General features: G+C 43.4%; 1 protein-coding gene across 1 annotated transcript in view; it reads right to left on the reverse strand.

The window, feature by feature from the left end:
- LOC311196185 (contactin-4) overlaps positions 1-19,520 on the reverse strand; it is a gene marked incomplete at both ends in the record, with an annotated part of 151,234 nt that overhangs the window by 86,645 nt on the left and 45,069 nt on the right. Inside the window, one exon of the mRNA XM_084269693.1 lies at positions 11,593-11,688. Within this exon, the coding sequence (XP_084125819.1) occupies positions 11,593-11,688 (96 nt within the window). The remainder of the gene's footprint in view (positions 1-11,592; positions 11,689-19,520) is intronic.

Genomic DNA, 19,520 nt, shown 5'->3' on the forward strand with positions numbered 1-19,520 from the left:
GCAGGTTTGGGAAGAAACAATAAGGTTTCTTGTCTGACAAACTTCATAAACTGTCTTAGGGATATTTCCAGCTCAACCTGGTCCTGCTTAAAATGAAAACCCACCAACCAACCCAACCTATATTTGTCACACTGGCTTATAGTACCTTTTGGGAAGCAGGTTTGGTGTTTACTGAAATGGGTGAACCCTGCTCAGGGGGAGATTTGATGCCTCTTGGATTCACACACCTCTGGAATGAACTTTTGGAGTAAGGCTCAACCCCACAGTGATGGAGCTGCTCTTGGCCAAGGCTCCGTGCGATGAGCCAACCCCCCTTGGCCATGCCCCATCCCAACACTGAACACCACCACTCCGACACTCCCGAAGTTGGCTTGCTGGGCCTGCCAGGAGAAATACCCACTGAAAAAGGGAATTGTAAATCAAAAAGCTTATTTCTGCTAAGGAACCTTCCCCTGGGAAATTATCTGATGGGGAGTTCTGGAATGAGACAGCACCACCCCAGGCATAAAGGAGCACCACAAATAGTCCTGGCACCAGATTTAGGGTGAAACACAGATTTCAGGAAATTCTTACCAAGCATGAGGTGTAACGTGGTAGTAACCACAGCAAGCCAGCCGTAAAAAAGAGCAGTAGTGCAGAAAGCACTGACACATCCATACACAGCTGTATATTCACTACAACCTTTACCCCTCCTAATCACACAACACCGTACTTCTGGAGACACACGCTTGGTCTCCTGTGACACCGATTCCAGCCCAGATGATTTCACAGCTTTTCCCACTGAGCAATGTATAGATCTGTATGATGCCCTCTCTGCAAGTTGATTTCAATGAGGAAATGCTGGTTAAAACTCAGAATAACAGCTTGATATGGTCCAGTGAATGGCATCAACATCCTTCCAAAGAAACACTCATCTTCACCTGACAGCCAGAGATAAAGTACCTCTGTGGCAGATACTGTCAGTAGCAAATGGAAAGGAGAAAGAGGAGAGATCAGCCAGAAAAAAAAGATAAAGGGGGCTGGGCTGAAGCTGCTAATTACTTATGGGCAAACATCAAATGGGAATAAATATTCTGGAGGCTGAGCACGTGCATAAATGATGCTTCCACTGGGTTTTAATTCTGCACTGCATTTTTGCTATGCAAGATTCAACCTTTGCTTACAGTCTCCAGGCTTGTTCTACGTAAAGTGCTACACATATCACCTTAAGGAATGACTCACAGATTTAATCCCTCAGTTTGTTTTCTGTTTAAAGTCAGAGACAGCCTAAAAATCATCTTTTTTTTTTCTTTTTTTTTTCTGTGCACTTGCTTCAGCAAAGCTAAAGGTCCCTGGGCTTGTTTTAAAACATATTTCAATGTGACCTAGCTAATCCTTTAATACCAGCTTTCACTACCTTTGATCAGCCTCTTACTGTAGCTGTAAGAGATTAGATCAAACCTTTAAAAAAAGAAAGTTGGTTGCAGAGAATTTTCTTACTGCAGTGAATTAATATTATGATCAACTCCAAGGTTGAAATATCTGCCCAAGCAGTGTGGGTGGCACGTCCTTTAGGGGGGATCTCAGCATGGACAGGCACTGCTGTGGGATGCTGTGACCCTCGCTTGTAGTACACAGGAAAAGAAACATTCTCTTTGTGTATTTGATGGATAAACAGTGTTTTGCTACCTACCAGCTGAAACATCATTACAGACATAATAATTAGACGTTCTGTGTGTATCAGGGAACACAAAATGCTAAAAACAATACCCCCGTTAATTTTCCAACAACCAAACATCCCCTCACAGGAAGGGGTGCTCATGCATCCAGGACTAACGACTTCAACAAAGCAGCGTGTGCATCCAGGGACCTGGAACCCCAAATTTCACTGCAGACATGGAGATGGATCAATACGGCGTTTGTGTGAACAACATGCTTTCTGCTGTGACCACCTCAAGGATGCTGAAAGTAGATCAGCCTCCCTAGGCACTGCTGAGAGCTTTGTCTGAAGAGACCAGCTAAACCCAGGTTTAGAGGGTGTTGAGCTTCAGCCTGGCTGGTTTAACCTGGTCCTTCAACTGCCGCCCCAGACTGGGATGGGGTTGAGCATCAGGAAAAAAAGAACTCATGGGTTGAGCTAAATACAGATTCATAGGAGAGAATGGGAAGATAATGATATTGATAACAACAACAGTAATAATAAAGAACATAGAAACCAAGTGATGCCCCACCTCCCGGCCAACATCCCAGTTCTTCATGGAGCAGGATGGTGTACAGTATGGAATATCCATTGGGCAATGGGGTCAGCAGTCCTGGCCATGTCTCATCCCAGCTTCTTGTGCCCCCAGCCTGCTCAAGAACCTGAAAAGTCCTTGACTGCTTGGCAACAGCTAAAACATCTGTGTGTTACTGACATCATTCTCATCCTAATTCCAAACCACAGCACCATACCAGCAGCTAGGAAGAAAATTAACTCTATCCCAGTCCAAACCGGGACAGAGGGTAAGGGTGGTAGCAACATGGTTAGCAGAGCCTGAGAGTTCAACTCAGCTCTCTAATTTATTTTATAAAGAGATCACGAGATGTTACAGCTTCAGATAAATGCCTATCGACTGAATCCTGTCAGACAGATTTCACTCATCCTTAGCCAGCCCCTGCCGCTCTACCCCCTTCCAATACCATTTCAATCTTCATTTAGTGGCGACTGCAACTGAACAGGGGAATAAACCACATGCCTAGCACACAGATGATTCCTTTTTAAAGATGTCACAAGCTGTCACTGATAAATAAAAAATCCATTAATGTCATGTTCCTTATTATTTTGGTATTTCCAAGGTCTTTACTGGAGAGCTAAGCCTCTTCCCTTCCAGCTCTCTGGGTGGGCAGCATGTGTTCACAGACTCACAGAATCATAGGGGTTGGAAGGGACCTCCAGAGATCACTGGGTCCAACCCCCTACCAAAGCAGGGTCCCTAGGACAAGTTGTACAGGTCGGCATCCAGACGGGGCTGGAATCTCTCCAGAGAAGGAGACTCCACACCCCCTGGGCAGCCTGTCCCAGGGCTCCATCACACTCACATATTGGTGGGGAACTCCCTGTGCTCCAACTTGAGTCCATTGCCCCTTGTCCTGTCTCCACAAACTATTGAAAAAAGGCTGGCCATGTCCCCTTGTGTCCCACCCTTCAGATATTGATACCCATTGATCAGATCCCCTCTCAGGCTTCTTTTCTCCAGGCTGAACAGCCCCAGCTCACTCAGCCTTTCCTCACAGGGGAGATGCTGCAGTCCTTTAATCATCTTCATAGCCTCCTATGGATTGTCCAGGACAACCCTGTCTTTTTTATACCAGGGAGTCCAGAATACCAGAACCCAGGTGTCCCAACCTCACTGCCTGTCTGGGACAGCCCAGCTGGGGTACAAACGTGCAACAATGGCAGGTGAGGGGCAGAAAGCTTGCTGACACCAAAGGTGATAAATTACCTGTGCCGGTTGAAAATCTGGGTCTGAATGCCTGTGCTGAAGTCTGTTCTCACCTAAGACCTTATTTTTCAAGTCCTGTTTGCAAACCCCATCCCTCCTGAAATGAGGCAGATCACATACATCAACTGCAGTGCCTCAGTTAGTGTCAATCCAAAGTGAGCTCGGTGTGTGTCATTGGGAATATTTGGAATTTCATTAATTTCTGAACTGAAACAGCTCTGTGTGCTCTGCACCCTGTCACAAACACCAAGCCCACAACTTAGGGGAGAATTTACCCTTATCCCTTATGCTCAAATATGTTGATAAACTTGTGCACAAACTGAATCAGCAGTTTTAGAGAAAGGATTATGTCAGATTAATTTTAATCTAATCCATTTCTATCTCCTGAGAAGCTTTTTACTTCTTGCTTTTAATAATTTAAACAGTGACTGTGGCATAGTATAAAAAATAAATGATTGGAGATGCACTTAAAGTGGAAGTTACAACTCTCAATCACTTCTTATTTAAATGAGAGTTTCTATGCCTGATTTTAAGTTTAATGAAACCCATTCTTGCTGAACTGTGATAATCTTCAACATGTGGAACCAGATGCAGAACAATTACGTTCTCCTGCAGCTCCCAGACCAGCAAGCCCCATGCCTGAACTCACCCTAACGCTGCTAGGGAAAGGGATACCTCATGTGGATTTTGGGCTGTTGAGAAGAAACGCTGCCAGGCAGCTTAGATCCAGCCCCAGGTTTAAGGAATATCACTTCTCATGAGCAGGGACCCTGCCTTGGAGTTACACTGCAAGGTGTCAAGGAATTGGCAGGTTTGGGGAAAGTTATTTTCTGGTTCTTGGCTGATGTAAGTCACTTGGAGGTTTTTTGAGCTCAACTTATCCTCTGGAAACCACTTTTAAAATGTTGGCACTGCTTTGGTCATGGGAATTTGCCTACTGCATGGGGACAGGTGAGTGGCAGTCACGATGAAGAGGAGACATCAATAATAGATTGAGATATCTTTGAAGCTATACTGTTTGCTCTCTTCATGATCATCTCCACTCACACATCTCCAATACCCATGCTTCAGCCTTCCTTCAATAAGCATCACCTAGACAAATCCTGTTTGAATTTCATTTTTTTTACCCTATTTGGACAAAGACACCTGTGAGCTGCTGAGCTTGCAGGGAACACCACCCTCCTGTGGCATCTGCTTTGTTTGCAATCCAAACCTTCCTTCTGCCATTCCCTGCATCCTGCAAGTGGAACTGGTCATGCATGATGCAGTTTAGCTCCTGCTCCATGACCCAGAGAGGTCTGCAACACATCCCAGTGCTGCAGGTACCACGTCTGCCAACACCAACCCCACCACCTCCACCACATTCAAACATGCTGAAAGCATCACTGCCTAGTGCTGATGCAAAATGCTCTCCTTTTCCTTTCCTGGATCCAAGGCACAGCTTATCTGCTCAGATTTTCAGTCCAACCTTAGAAACAACCCAGGAAAAGCTACTCAACAACCCTGCAGCATTTTGACACACAGTTGAACCAACTTGCAACCAGCTTAGCAGATTTTTTGCTTGGTTTCCTAGAGAGATGGAACTTTTACCACCAGGTTGTCCACCCATCTGTGTGACACTCCTCTCTAAATTACCACCTTATTAATTGGAACCAAATCTGACCAAGCAGCAAAGACTTATGAAGACAATATGTATGATAAGGCAGCAAGAAGAGAAACCCTGCATGCCTCAGTAAGGAGAAGGTAGGGTGCTTGAGCACCAAGGCAGTCTGCTGGGCAAGAAGCACAGGCCTGACTGTTTTCCAGGCATCCCACACTGGAGGAAACTGCAGGTATATAAAGGCTGAATATTAAGTTTATTGTGTTGAAAAGGGGTGGGACCAAGTCCCAGATCACCTGCCATCTAAGAAATATGGCCAGAGAAGCATTCTCATCCTACCAACTACAGTCACAGGACACGTAACGTACAACTTTCCACACCTCTCAATATTCCATACGAATGGGAACACACCACAAGAAGATCTGTTACTGGGATGCTGACTTAACACACTGGGGAACATGTGCCTCAGGGCTGTTGCCCATAGCACTGGGCATATTCCCAGCTGGCCATCCAGCAGAAACACTAGATGCAATTCCCACAGTGGCACGGACCTTGTGGAGTGGGCAGAACAGGATGATGCTCCTGGGCAGAATGAAGTAATCCCCTGCTTCTAGGTCAGCGTTAGGTGGAGAGGTCCTTAGTCTCTTTGGCTACGTGCTATTTCTAGAGCCACCTCTCCCCGTTCCATCCCACCTTTCAAGGCCTGACTGTTTGCCAAAGTTTTATCATAAACTTTGCTTAATGTTGACTGTGAGGGCACCAAAGGAGAGCGGTACAAATGTCCCTTCCCGTTGTCACAACGACAGCTCGAAGCATTTATAACAACACAGTCATTCTTCCTAAGTGACAAATAAAAAGGCAGTGTGACATTTTACAAGGAGGAGAGAGAAACAACTGCAAGGTCAGCGCTCTGGGACGTGGAGTAAAAGGGCACAAATACCAGGCTGAAGAAAACTCCATTCCAAAAGCACTCCCTGCTGAGCGGTGCTGCTCAGGGGGGCAAAAGCCCCACACATCGATTCTCTGATGGTAAGAAAATGCCTGATAATTGCCTTTTTCCCTCTGCACTGTTCTCACGAGTTTTCCCACTCTTTTTCCACCCTTTTCCTCCCTGTATTATGCAGCAGGAGTTGGATCAGCATGAGAAAACACAGGTTGCACTTTGTGTGATAGATTAATTTACGAGACAATTCTGCATAGGGAGTTCCACACCCATCTGCACTCTTCACAGTGAGGGTGAGGGAGCCCTGGGACAGGCTGCCCAGGGGGGTGTGGAGTCGCCTTCTCTGGAGAGATTCCAGCCCCGTGTGGATGCTGACCTGTGTGACCTGTCCCAGGGACCCTGCTTTGGCAGGGGGTTGGACCCGATGACCTCTGGAGGTCCCTTCCAACCCCTGTGATTCTGTGAGACAGCCCCCTCAAACCATGCATCACATAACAGAGGCCATCAGCCAGACTTACAGCCAAAACATTTTTGCTGTTTCCAGCCCACAAAGTGTCCATATTATATATATATAAAATAAAGAAAAACTTAGCAGATGAGCAAGCACACACTAATCATTTTTCTGCAGAGCACAGGAGTGGTCTTAGCACCACTGTAATCAGTAAAGTGCTTTCTGAAAACATGTCTGGTGTCCACACTTCACTACCTACCGTACAGCATGAGAGGCTGAGATTGAGATGAAATCAGAATTGCCATCTCTTCTGTCAAATGCTAAAATTTGGTTAGTTCTACTTGATTAAGCTGTGCAACAGAACTAAAAGTTCTCCTAGCTACTGAGGGGGAAACAAGAAGGCAGGAGAGAATGAGAAAACCTGAACACATCCATTATGTGAAAAGACATGAGAATAATTCTCTGTCAACATTTCAGCTCAGACACAGACTCCACGGTGGCGCTTCCAACAGGAGGAATGGCATCAGATGGGAAAGAGTTATTTGAACAACTGAGCTTTAATGAATCCCCTCCTCTTTGGGAAGATGGACTTTTACAAGCCTGTTGAGAACACAGGCACTGCAGAGACACAGGAAACTTGTTTTCCTTTAACTGTTTCCCTTGTTCATCTGGGTTGCCCAGTGCTCAGGAAGGATGCCTGAGTCCACAGCAAGGTGTGGGGATTGAGGTTCAGGACTGGAAATCCTGTTGGGAAGGTTCAGTTCCTGGGTCACTAGGAATGTTGTTTGTGCCCAGAAGCAAGTGGGCAGGAGGACATACATCCTCTACAAACATCAGCAGGTTTCCAGCTACATATTTAAGCACTTTGCTATCTATAAAATAATAATAATAATTAAAAAAAAATCACCTGACATTTCTTCCACAGATTACTAAAATAAATTAGGAGGAGAGAAAATAAATATGCTATAGATGTGTGGAGTGGAGGTATGGGGTAGGAGCGAGATCTCCAAACATGACATACCTCTAGGGAATGCAAAAGGAACATCAGTTAAATAAACAAGTAATCAGGAGATTGCTTTCAGCAGTTCTCTGTGTACCTTCACCATCTCTCAGGGCACGGGAAATCTGGATCTCTAACTCTGTAGGGTTTTCCCACGAGGCAGGAAGTCAAATGCCATGAGAACATGATGTGTATAGATCTTCTACAGATGAACCAAGAGAAAATGGGGGTGGGGAAGTGAAAGAAATCCTGAAAGACAAGTTCATTCATCTTCCTCAAGAAGGGAGGGGGAAGGATTTACAGCTTGCTTTGGTCTGGATGCTTATGGGCATGCTATCAGCCCGTCAAGTGAAATGTCCATACTTCTCTATGATTGTATTTTTTTTATCCCTAGACTCCCAGTGAAATGTCAGGGATGTTAGAAGGTATTTGAGAACTGCAGTTATTAAAATATTAACTAACCCTGCCCTGACTATCAAATAAATCTAGTGAAAGGGCCAGTTAAATGACTCAGTTCCCACAAACTTTAATGAAAAGAACTATTTGGCAGAAAGGATCATTTTTGGTCTTAAAATTTGGAGATAAAGTAAGAAAGACAGCGACCTCCAAATACTTCCCAGGCGTATCCCCCATGGAACGCAACTTAGTTTCAGAGCTGTGAGAAACACAAACGTTTGCTTTGGCTTTTTAAGGGCTGTTTGTTTATTCTGATTAAGTTTATCCTACCAAATAAAGGTATCTTGCCACATTTGTTTAAGGATACTGAAAAAAAGGCAAACAAGAAAAGCTAAACCTGAAAACCTTCTTCTCAAAAGGAAAAGCTTTTTACCAAGAGCTCAGATGGAGAACTGCTTTGAAATGCTTCATGGTTTCTAAATATATCCAAATATAACGGAAAAGGCTTAAAAAATACAGTGGAATTAAACCCTTTGGGCAAACCAAAGGTTGGTTTTGTGTTTTGTTTTCTCTGTTGGGTTTTTTGCTTTGGCTAGCAATCCCCCCCATCGATTACTCCCATAGCTCTTCTGGAGAGCGACAGCAGATGGTATTGATCTAGCACGGCTTTGGAAACGTAAAGCAATATAACATTGTTTTATGGCATCCAAGCAATAGAGCTCCTCTTAAGACATGCTGAGGCACCTTCACTAGGCTCATCAAAAAAGTCATGAAAACTTTTTGATGTTCTTCCCATTTCCAAACCCTGTTATTGCGATTCAATTACCAAGCCAACGCCGTGGTAGCGATGGGGATGGAGCCTCTTGTGTTTGCCACAACAAAACCAAAGCCAAATTTCAACTACATATGCACTGTTAGGTTTTTTGACTGTTCTCTCTTGTCTACTTAAATACCCACAGCTGGTGCTCTCACACCAGCCCTGAACACCATGTTCCCATAGCAACGTTTACTCTTACATAATTTTTTGGGTAGAATTTCATAGGTAAAACGGTCAACACATGACCATCATTAGGCTTTCTGATTAAAAAAAGCAGTGGAAATAATGAGGGAAAACCCTTCACACACAGGGTAATTATCTCCAGAAAATGCTAACTACCCAGGCAGGTGTCTGCTGGTTCTTACACTGATTTAGTGCGTAGAAGGGAAGAAATGGGGAAGGAAAAGAACTAAAAACTTTCATAAATAGAGCAGGACTGGCTTTGGGGACTCAGACATCTACTGCTCCAAGAGCAGAAAATACGACAGAAGTAAATGTTTGATTTGCATTTATTCTGGTTTTCAGTCCAGCGACTTCCTGAGCTCCAGATGAACATTTATTTTCCAAATTTCCAGCACTCAGCAAGCACTTCATCACAGGAGGCAATCACATCATTATGCTGCTTAACAAAATGCAACACCAGGATGCACTGACCTGACAAAACAAGGACTCCCCGCTGAAACCACACTGCAAGAAATACACATTGCATTTTCATCTTGGGGTACCAGAGCTGGGGAGGAAGAGGGGTGCCCCTAGATTAATCTGCTGAATCCCCAACTCGTATTAAACTAAAAATTGGGACAATACATGACTATGCCCCAGTTGTTCTGTGCAGGCTGTACCATTTTATGATGCTGAAAATACTTGTTAATCATTTGGACTCATTTTCAGGACAAATTTCTTGCAATGTCTGAACAGTAGGAAGCTCTTTATTTGGCATTGTTAAGAAAACAAACAAACAAAAAAAACCCTCAACAACTTATGTATGTAGGGCAACATCATTTCAATCTGAGCTGCTTGTTCTTTAAATCTGGATGTTTCCAAGTAGCAGAATATTAGAGCAAACTACAGTCAAAAGGGTAAAGGTCTGGATGCACCTTACTTGTGGTTTATTTTTTTTAAAGCAAAATCCACATTTTTTAAGACCAAGATGACCACTGACACAAGAGTGGACAGGAAATAATTCCCTTCTAAATTACTATTTTTCTTTCATCAAATCTCTTCAGTTAAAGGGGGGCTCTGGGCCTTGCCACTTGAGCCTCCTCAAAACAGAGGAGACATGGGCACTGGGCCCTCCTCAGACACTTGGGAAGTCTTCCCCATCAGGTATAAATTCTTGACACACCCAGGAGGATATCCTTAAGCTCTGTGCTTAGGAACTGGCCAAGATGGGGTATTTTTTCCAAACTTCTACTATTGTAATGAATGCCATCATCATCAGGGCAACAGCTAGTGTCAAACTGAAGAGTTTTGCTTTTTTCCTTCTTTTTTTAAAGATATAATAATAGTAATAATAATAAAAGTGTACTTTTTTCCCCAGTCCTACATTTCAGCTTTTGTCATTAATGTTCCCAGACACTCTTGGCAAGGAGGATGAAGTTAGGTTTGCCATCCTAATCAAATTCCAAAATAAGTGGCTGCATTTTCTCTCTCATAACACTACTCGCCCTTTCAATGTGATGTCTTATTTTTCACTCCTAACCTGAACGTTTTTTACTGTTGCACTACAATGTTAAACACTTGCAATGTTATATCCCAGCAGTGGGATATGGGGGTATTGGAAGGAACTGATCTCTACAGCTTTGCTTTGCCAACACTGCCTGGGACCCTGGGGATGGAAGCTGCCGATGAAACACGGCGGTTTTCCGATGTGCAGCTACTTCCCAGTGATATCTGATATTCTCCTATGAACCTCCATCTGCCCAGAGCTGGAACAGGAGATAGCTGTGGTAATTGTGCAGTGACTGCTAGAGACCAAATAGCTTCGATTCCACTGGGAGACCTGCAGTTGGCTAACGGAAACGCGATGCACACGGCTGAAAAGCATTAACTTTGCAGTTCTGACTTTTAAAACTCATCCTTATTTCTAACCTTAGGAGGAAGGCAAAGAGAATGAAAATATTGTCACAGAGATGATCAGATCCTGCAGAACAAGGGTCTCAGACTGAATTAACTGGACCTATTTTGATTTTCCATTAAATATTTTCTACAGAAACCAGAAAACAACCACCTGCATAACTCCAGCCCAGCTTAGTTACAAATCTGTAATTGTATCAATTAAGACTAATTGTGGATCTGGCTACAATTTAGATCATTTTCTAGCTGGAATAGAGCAGGTCATAGATAGTGGTCATGTAGGAAGTCATCCCCCATCCAAACGATCAAGGGAAATAATCACCCTTCAGTTTCCTGCCTTTCTGGGCACCAGAAACACGCTCCCCTCCTAGACACTGTAAGATGCTCTTTCCCATACACTGAATCTGAACAGGACATAAAGCCAGACCCTTTCTGGAATGTTTTTATCATCACCAGCACATACACCCACACCAAAGCTCTCTCCCAAATCACCTGAGCAAACAGAACACAATTTCCTTCCCACAGCTTACATGAACCAGCACCAGTCACCATATCTCCACACGAGGCATTTATGCCAGGAAGTGATACACACATCGCTCTAGTTTGCATCAATTCACATCCCAACTGTATACTCATATGCAGCAAAATTAGGGTCCTTCTCTGCATTTACACCCAACTGCAGATCTCCCTGTGCATTCAGTCACCCAGCGTGACTCATTAACATCCTGGGACCATCAAATCTTCTCCTTCAAGGTGTGACATTTTAATCTTCCTGAGACCCACCCTGAGAATGAAACCCCTGCAAATCGCTGCTGAGTGCTGAAAGCAGGAGAAGGAAAGGGGTTTACCTCCTGAATGTGGCGGTGGTCCACACAGCAGCACCATGCCCTGGCCCTGACGGACAGACACCGTGCTTCTCGTCCTGGTTTTGAAGTTCTCGAGATCTGCCAAAAGAGAAAGAACTCAATTAAAGGGATTTTAATGGGGATTTTTTTGTTGTTTGTTTTTGTCTTCTCATAAAAAGGACAGAAGGTTCATTGGGATTTTGCTGCGTGACAGAGTGAACATGAGGTTGGAAGGTGGGTTGGTGGAACCTGGGTGGATTGTGGGGCAGCAGGAAGCTGTTATGGCAGCAACACCAGCAAAAACATCTCCGCAGGCTGCAGGTAAGGGGGGGGAGGTGCTGATTTATCCAGGGCATAAGACACACCTAGAAAAAAGCCACTAACCTGTAATGCTGCTAGTTGTTTTATGAATTTATGAAGTATTACTGCTGCAAATGATCACCTCAGTGATGTTATAAGCCCGTTCCACTTCCCTTGAGCAGACTTATTACTGATGCCCTTGCAACCCATGTCTTGAAACCCTTCCTCTCCCACAAGGAAGTCTCTCTAATAATCATACTTTAGCCACACAGTGCTTTAATTAAATTAGATTCCTCCTTCCACCTCTCTCCTTTTCCTCTCCTTCAGAGGCTGTACACTGGAAAAATGCATCTCCCTCCCCTTTGAACACTGAATTCAAGAAACTTGCTATTAAGTGATGAGGCGACTTGGAGCTGAGCGGTGGCACCAGGTATTGATCAGCACCATCGGCTGCTGCGCAGGAGCACTAATACACTGAATCACTTTGCAAGCCTTTTATCTTTAACAGTCCCCTGCATTTCCATCTTCTTTCTTGGTATTTTTTTTTTTCCTCCCCTTTTGCTTTCAGTGTAGCTGAGCTGTGGTTTGGTGATTACAAACCTGTTGTCAGTGCAGTTGGGAACCAGAGAAAACACACAGGTGATAAATATTTAACAGCAGGAACTAGTAGGAACATCATTATAAGGTTACAAGGATGAAAAATTAAGCCTTGATTTTTATCCCCTCTTGAAAATGTTTTCTGGAAGCAGTGGCATGCATACTTAAAAAAAAAATCTTATAAATAAAATCAGGAGAAGTCACTGATTCATTTTAGAAAGCTTTTTCGTGGACCCTTCCTGCTAAAGCCAAGTTCAGGATAAAATCCAGGAAAAAGGGGAGTTACAGTAGGAGTTGTGAGTGACAATTTGTTGTAGTGCTGATAGTCATTGTGACATTTGTAGTACCACTCTGTCATACCCTTACACTGCACGTTACATCATTCCTGGGATCTTATCACAATGTTAGTTCAGCTCTTTCATTTGCATTTTAGTGGATAAATATTGTGGGGACTTAAAAAGCCTGCTGCACTGCAGTGAATTACCAGTGAAAACAGAACTAGTCCAACCCTCCTGGCCTCGTCCTGCCATGCAATGCTCCTTGCTTCAGGGAGGGTCCACACAGGAGATTCACACCTACACTCGAGTTCAAAACCAGTCCTGATGGAACCTGGGTGTCAGTCTAACAGCAGGTTCACTCAGCAGAGGTACAGGCAGACAATAAATCACAGTGTTTCCCAGTCCCAAGTCACAGTCTGAGTCTCTAACTTGGAGTGGGGGCATTTTCTGTGCCCTATCTTTTTTTTTTTTTTTTCCAGGAAAAAAAGGAAGGAAAACAGAAGAAAACCCAACCCATTATCAGTGAAAATAGATACACGTTTTCTGCCCTAAGTACTGTCAAAAGGGGGAATGGCACTTTTCAGGAACTATGACATTCCTCTGGCCACTTGCCAGTCCCATAGATTTAAATATATGTTGACTGCATACAGGCACAAGAACAGATCTTCTCCTCACTGAGGACAGTTGCATAAGGAACAACAGCCTAAACCCAAACTGCTGCCTGGAGGAGTAAATGTGCTATTAAGAAACATTTCCAGGTTCATATTATTTCTGAAAAATGAAAAAGTAATGTAAAAGCAAAACAAGTCCAACCACCAAACCAGATGCTTTATGTACACGCATATAGATGTGCTGGAAAACCATTGCATAGGCATTTGTAAGTCTTAAATTATATACAGTGGAAGATTCTTCACCTCTCTGTGTAGCTGCCTTCCTCCACATTGACTGAATCAGCACCTCAGGCCATGTACAGACAGACACCCCCCCCACATTTTAGAGATTCGACAGAATTCACTCTTCAAGCCTGAATCCTTAACCCCCCCTCAAACATACCCAGGTCTGGCTTTTGAACACAGGAAAGAAAAACTGCATCGACTCTGAGCCTGCGCTTTAAAGCCGACTTGCACTGTGCCCTAGGGAATTCTCCTGTTAATCACAGGGGAGGGAATAGGAATGGGAAAGGTCTTTCATTACACATCCTACAAATCAGCCACAAAGCTCAGTGACCCAGCAACTCTTGATTGCAACAGCATGGAGAAAAAGTACATGACTCAGTTTAAATGCAGACCTAGACCTCTAACTTTGTTTTATTTTTTATTTTTCCAAGGAAGAAATAACCCTGTTTGATGACAACACAGATAGCTCTGTATTTATGAAAAGCCTGACTACCTGGAAAAGAAGTCTCTGCTTGGTTGAACACCCAGGAATCACTATTGCTCACAGTGCAAAGTATCGAGCTTTGAAAGTCAACTCTCAGTTCTGGAAAGCCTCGTGCATGTCCTCAAAGTCTGGCTCCCAGTAAACTAACAAGATTAAGATAATTATAAGAAAGGCTAATGCCTCATCAAACTGATTAGGCTGATTACGCTCGTGCATTCTGAAATCCACACTTCAAATTTATCTTTGCAATACCTAAATAGTAACTTGTGTTAACAGTAATATCGTTAAGATTTTTTACTAATAAGAAACTTCATTTCAGCAACCACCATGCAGTCTTTGCTGAGAAATTAGGAACAATATTCATGTTGCTGAATGGTTACAAAGCACACAGCTCAGTGATGTGCAGACCTGAGAGGCTCTCCTCTGCTTTCACACGCTTTCAAAGCGGACAAAAGCCTCTCCTACGAGCTCCTGCTCAGGTGGGTGCAGAATATTGCACCGAAATTTCCTACCATACTTGGAGGTGGGACCACTTGCTAAACAAAAGTTAAACTGATGTGCTGAAACCCCCTGTGCAGGAAGCTTTGTCGCAGAAGTAGCACTCTAACACTTCTTTCCCAGGTTTCTTCTCTTTCTCCAAAGGCAACACCGCTGTCCACTGTACCTCTAGCCCTGCCCTGACAGTAGGTAAGAAATGGCTCTCTATACTTGGCATTAAAAATCAATGGGATGAAAAATCAATGGGCAAAAGAAGGAAAAAAGTAACCCTCAGAGCTGCAGAATGACTCTGAATTACAGCCTAAGTGGTTGGGCTGTATGTGCCTCCCCTGACGAGAGCATTAAGTTCCCCTCTGCCTTCCCCCATGCCCAAAGACCCTGCCTAACACATGATGACTTTCGTTCTTATTCAACAATTAAAAACCAAAACCACAAAAAAATGCCAGGACACTTACTAAGGCAGAAAGTTCGTTTTTTTCTTGGAAACTTAACTGTTTTGGAAGGTTTGAAGCAGGACTATCACACCTCCCCATTTCCCTCAACACCAGCTCACTCTCCACTGGAAACTGCCCCTGAACCAAACTCAGTGACCTTGGAAAGCTGAGGTTTGACAGTGTCCGGCTGCTGGACCTGCCACTGTGCCCAAGCAGACATGGCATGGCTATTCTGCATCTGTTGCTGGCCTCTACTCATCTTCTTCTCACTGCATCCTATTTTACCTCCTTTTTCTGTTTCCTACTCTTTCCTGTTAACCTCTTCCACACTTTACTGTTGATCTGTTTCTCCAGTGTCCATTGTCAAGGAGATCCCTGGTTCCCACCACCAGTACTCTTGCCCACGTTTTGAAAAATAAACCAAACCAAACCAACAAAAAACCCCACAAATACTTTAAAAACAGCTGAGAACATAGATTAAAAGAAAATTTCAGATTTGGGAGGGAGGCAGCAAAAGCCTTGAGAACAGGTCAAGAAGTGAGACATTTCTGGTTTACATGCAGAAGTACCGTCAGGAGGAGACAAAGCCATCTCTGAAGTGTTTGCTAACCCAGTGGAGGATGGAACAAAAAACCAGTGGTATGAAGCTGGAGTCATGGAAACAGAGATGAGAAATTACTCTTACTATGAGTGATGATGATCAGTTGCTGGAATAATCTACAACGGAAAGCAGCAGGTTCAGAATCCTTGACACTGGGAGGTCAAGACCACCTTTCCAGAACATGTAGAAAGACTAACTATGCTTTAATCACGCTTCAGCAGCCAGGTTCAGTTAGGGATAAACCAGAGGGAAACGTGGGCCATGATAAATGGGAAGGTATAGCTACAGGGCACTGCACAGACACATGAAATGCTGCGATGGAGTAGCAGCTCTGGAAGCTGGTGGGACAGTCTGGTGGCCTGATGCTAACACACCTGAGAGTCCCACAGGTTCTCTCACTCAGACCTGGCCACATGTATGTAAAAAATCTGAAAATAATCACATTATGATTAATAAAAGTACCCCATGGGGTACTAAATACCTTATAATAGAGGGAAAAGACAAGGTCATTTAAGGAGGTTACAGTTAAACGTGAGATGTGATGCAACGAGCATCAGTAAATAGGAGAGAGAACAAGATGTAGCAAAGCAACGCCTGGAAGTGGTAAGTTCATTAAGTTTTAGCATGCAGGCGCCTTAATTGAAGTTTTGAGGGTGCGAATTGCTTCAATTACAGTGATCTATCACTGCACAGATCAAAAAAGAAAGGAGTTTTAATTTCAATAAAAATATTTATACATGAAACAAACAAAACACGACTAGAATAGAGGACTGCTGATAGGAAGAGAAACTGCTTCGTGTCAGAGCCAGGATCCCCGCACCTGGTTTTGGTAAAAATACATCATCAGTCCAGGGATTTGTGGCACTAGGCAGTATGTGACCATGACAACCCCACTGCTTCTATTCATGGGATTGAAAATGATAGTAGATGCCAGAAAGAAGAAAGATGTAAAACTTACCCTGACTAGTGAAAGCAGCACACATCTGCATGAGGAACCCTGGGTCACTTGCACCAATGATTAATCAGGCTTTTATATTAAATTTCTGATTTCTAATAATCAGGATCAAACATTTGCATGACTTAGAGAAAAATATACTCACATATTATGCTTTGGCCTATTTAACTTGAGCATTTTCTCTTTAGACAGCAATTGACAGAACTGATCAAGAGAAGCAACTGAGGAAGAAACTATTAATGCTTTCCAAGCTGGGGGGGGGGGTGTGTGTCAGGTTTATTGGGAGCATATGATACCACACCAATGTCTCCACTGAAAACAGGAAAACACTGTGTGAACTCCCATAACTCCAGCATCACGTGAGGATGCGATTAGTAATGTTCTCAATGCAAAGAGGAGAGTATATCAGGGAAGTTTAGCAGGAATACAGACACGCTATCGTGATGAACACTTCCTGAGACCTTATTTAATGAATGAGGATGTCATTTAAACTTCATCTCCACTGTATCAATTCTACGTTGGACTTAACCGACCCATATGAGTATAAGGCTGTAGGTATTTAATCTGCCAAAACCACGTGGATTTGTACCACTGACACCCTGTGCCAGCGATGACACGACTCAGGAGAAGTCATCTAAGTTCTGTGTCAGAGTCTGCACATCTCTGAGGATGAGTACCCAAACCATGTGTCCCAAATCAGATTTAAGTAGCCAATATTTGCACCAAAACTTGACATCTAAGGCTGAAATGCACTAGAGTGCAACACACTATTAGCATGTGCACACTAAGACCCCCCCTTGAATGCGACCTTGAATGTCTTGTCTTGCATTACTAGATTTTTCTGCAGCCTCCACTAAAACTCCTCCTTAATGCTTAGTGATACAGCTCATGCAGGTTCTGGTAAGTGATGCCAGTCTCATACAGGTGCTTATTCCTCAAAAACACTCAAAAGCCCAGAAGGTGCCAGCAGCAGCTGTCAAGTCCATCAGCTTTCCAGCTCGGGGAAGGTACCGCATTGAATGACCTCCTTCCAAATCCTCCGGTGTGGTTTAATAAAAGCTTAAACAATCTGAAACGATCCAAAGCCCCTTAAGACTGGGTAGTTTGTCTCAGTAAATGGCATATGGAAATTTTAATCAGAAACATATGGCTTTTCACAGTAACAATTATCCAAGTTTGGCTAGAGTAATGAAAAATTTCCCCAAGTTTTACATACAAAAAATCAGTCTTTGTAGCAAAGAAGATTCAATTATAAGCAAAACAAAAGAGCTGTAGCTTTGTATCCTTTATCAGAACCTCCTTGGGTTTGTACTTTATGATATTTGGCAATTCTTTCTCGAAGTGACCATTAGGTGAGTCCTGGAAATCAAAGTTTGGTCTTTTATATAAATACTTCACAGATGACATCGAAGGATGAGCAAACAAACAAGATGCCCATCAGCTCACTAATTCCTGCTGGCGGGAGCAATGTCCTATTTGACCTCTACTTTTTCTATTTATATCTTTTCTCATTTACAGCCTAAACTGCTCTATCGTGAAGACCCCAAACCAAGCAGAGTGGCTACAGCGTTTGAGAACAGGGCGAAACAAGGAGGCTTCCCATCTCAGGTCATCGGTGACCTGACAGCGAGACCCTGATATTTTGTGAGAGCTGAGCTCTGTTTTGCCCACCTTTGTTTGCCAGGAGGGTTTCCATGGTTTTCCTTTTCTTTTTTAATGCATAGAATATTTTTAGAATCCAAAATGCTGTCATAATTATGCCAATTCTGAAATCAAGAGACAACTCCAGGCAAGATGGCTATTTTAGAACTATTAAACAAAGTAAAAAATATTATAGAAAATGGCATGAACAGTAAATGATTCAAATTGACAGTGGCAGGTGTCTGCATGTCTTTCAGAAAGCCAATTTCTGTGCCTGTATCATGTGGAAGGAAGCATAGCTGTGCATTGCCTGTGTGACACACTGCAACACACTCATACACCGTCAGCGTGCCCTTTGTCGTTACATGTAAGGGTTTTGTTCCTAATGATTAGAAAAGCAGTGGCAATACAGTTTTTATCTATTATTCTTGTTTAACTGATATGAAACTATTTCTCCTTTTACCATATTCTAACAAAAACATATATACATCAATCACTCCTTTGTACATCACCGAATTTTAGCTTACAAAAGAAAACATGACTAATATTCAGGCTTTTATGCTGCTTTATTTTACCTAAAATCTATCTCTGGAGACTTCTGTAAAGTGAATTTGCTGGCAGATCTACTTAGTTGAAGTTAATAGCAAGGAGCTACCAAAGCATAATACCTGCATTTATATGACTACCTGTATCTTCAAATGGATCATCAGCCCTGCAAGACGAGTTATTGAGGGAACCCTGATAGATGAAGGAAAACCAAGAGATCATAACATGGGACCCAGAGAACACAACCACACAAAACCAGCAAAGGGATGGCTGGTGCAGCCACAGAGGGAAACAGGCCTCCAAGCTGTGAGCATAAACCTGGAGGTCCTCCTCACCAAAGGAACACACCATGGGACTGGGCAAAAGAGCATTTGGCTGCAACAAAGAGAACCACAAGCAAGACCACAGCTTATAGAAAACAGACTGATTAAACCTCAGACATAAGAGACAGGAATCAAGGGGAAAAAAAAGGCAATTAATACAGCAAATGTATAGAAATACCCAGAGTCAAGGCCCAGGTGGGGAAGAACCCCACCATCACCATGGCCACCACCCTCTCCAGAGAAAACAACCCCAGGGGCAGGCAGGGCTGTAGGGACCTCTCCTGGGAAGGCTGATGTCAGCTGGACCAAGTGCAGGAGGAGCAGGGCAGGCAATACCCACACCTGTGAGGCTCTGTGTGCCACTGCAACAGCACTGGG

Source organism: Gallinula chloropus (assembly GCF_964237585.1).
Source record: "Gallinula chloropus genome assembly, chromosome: 12".
Lineage (NCBI taxonomy): Eukaryota > Metazoa > Chordata > Aves > Gruiformes > Rallidae > Gallinula > Gallinula chloropus.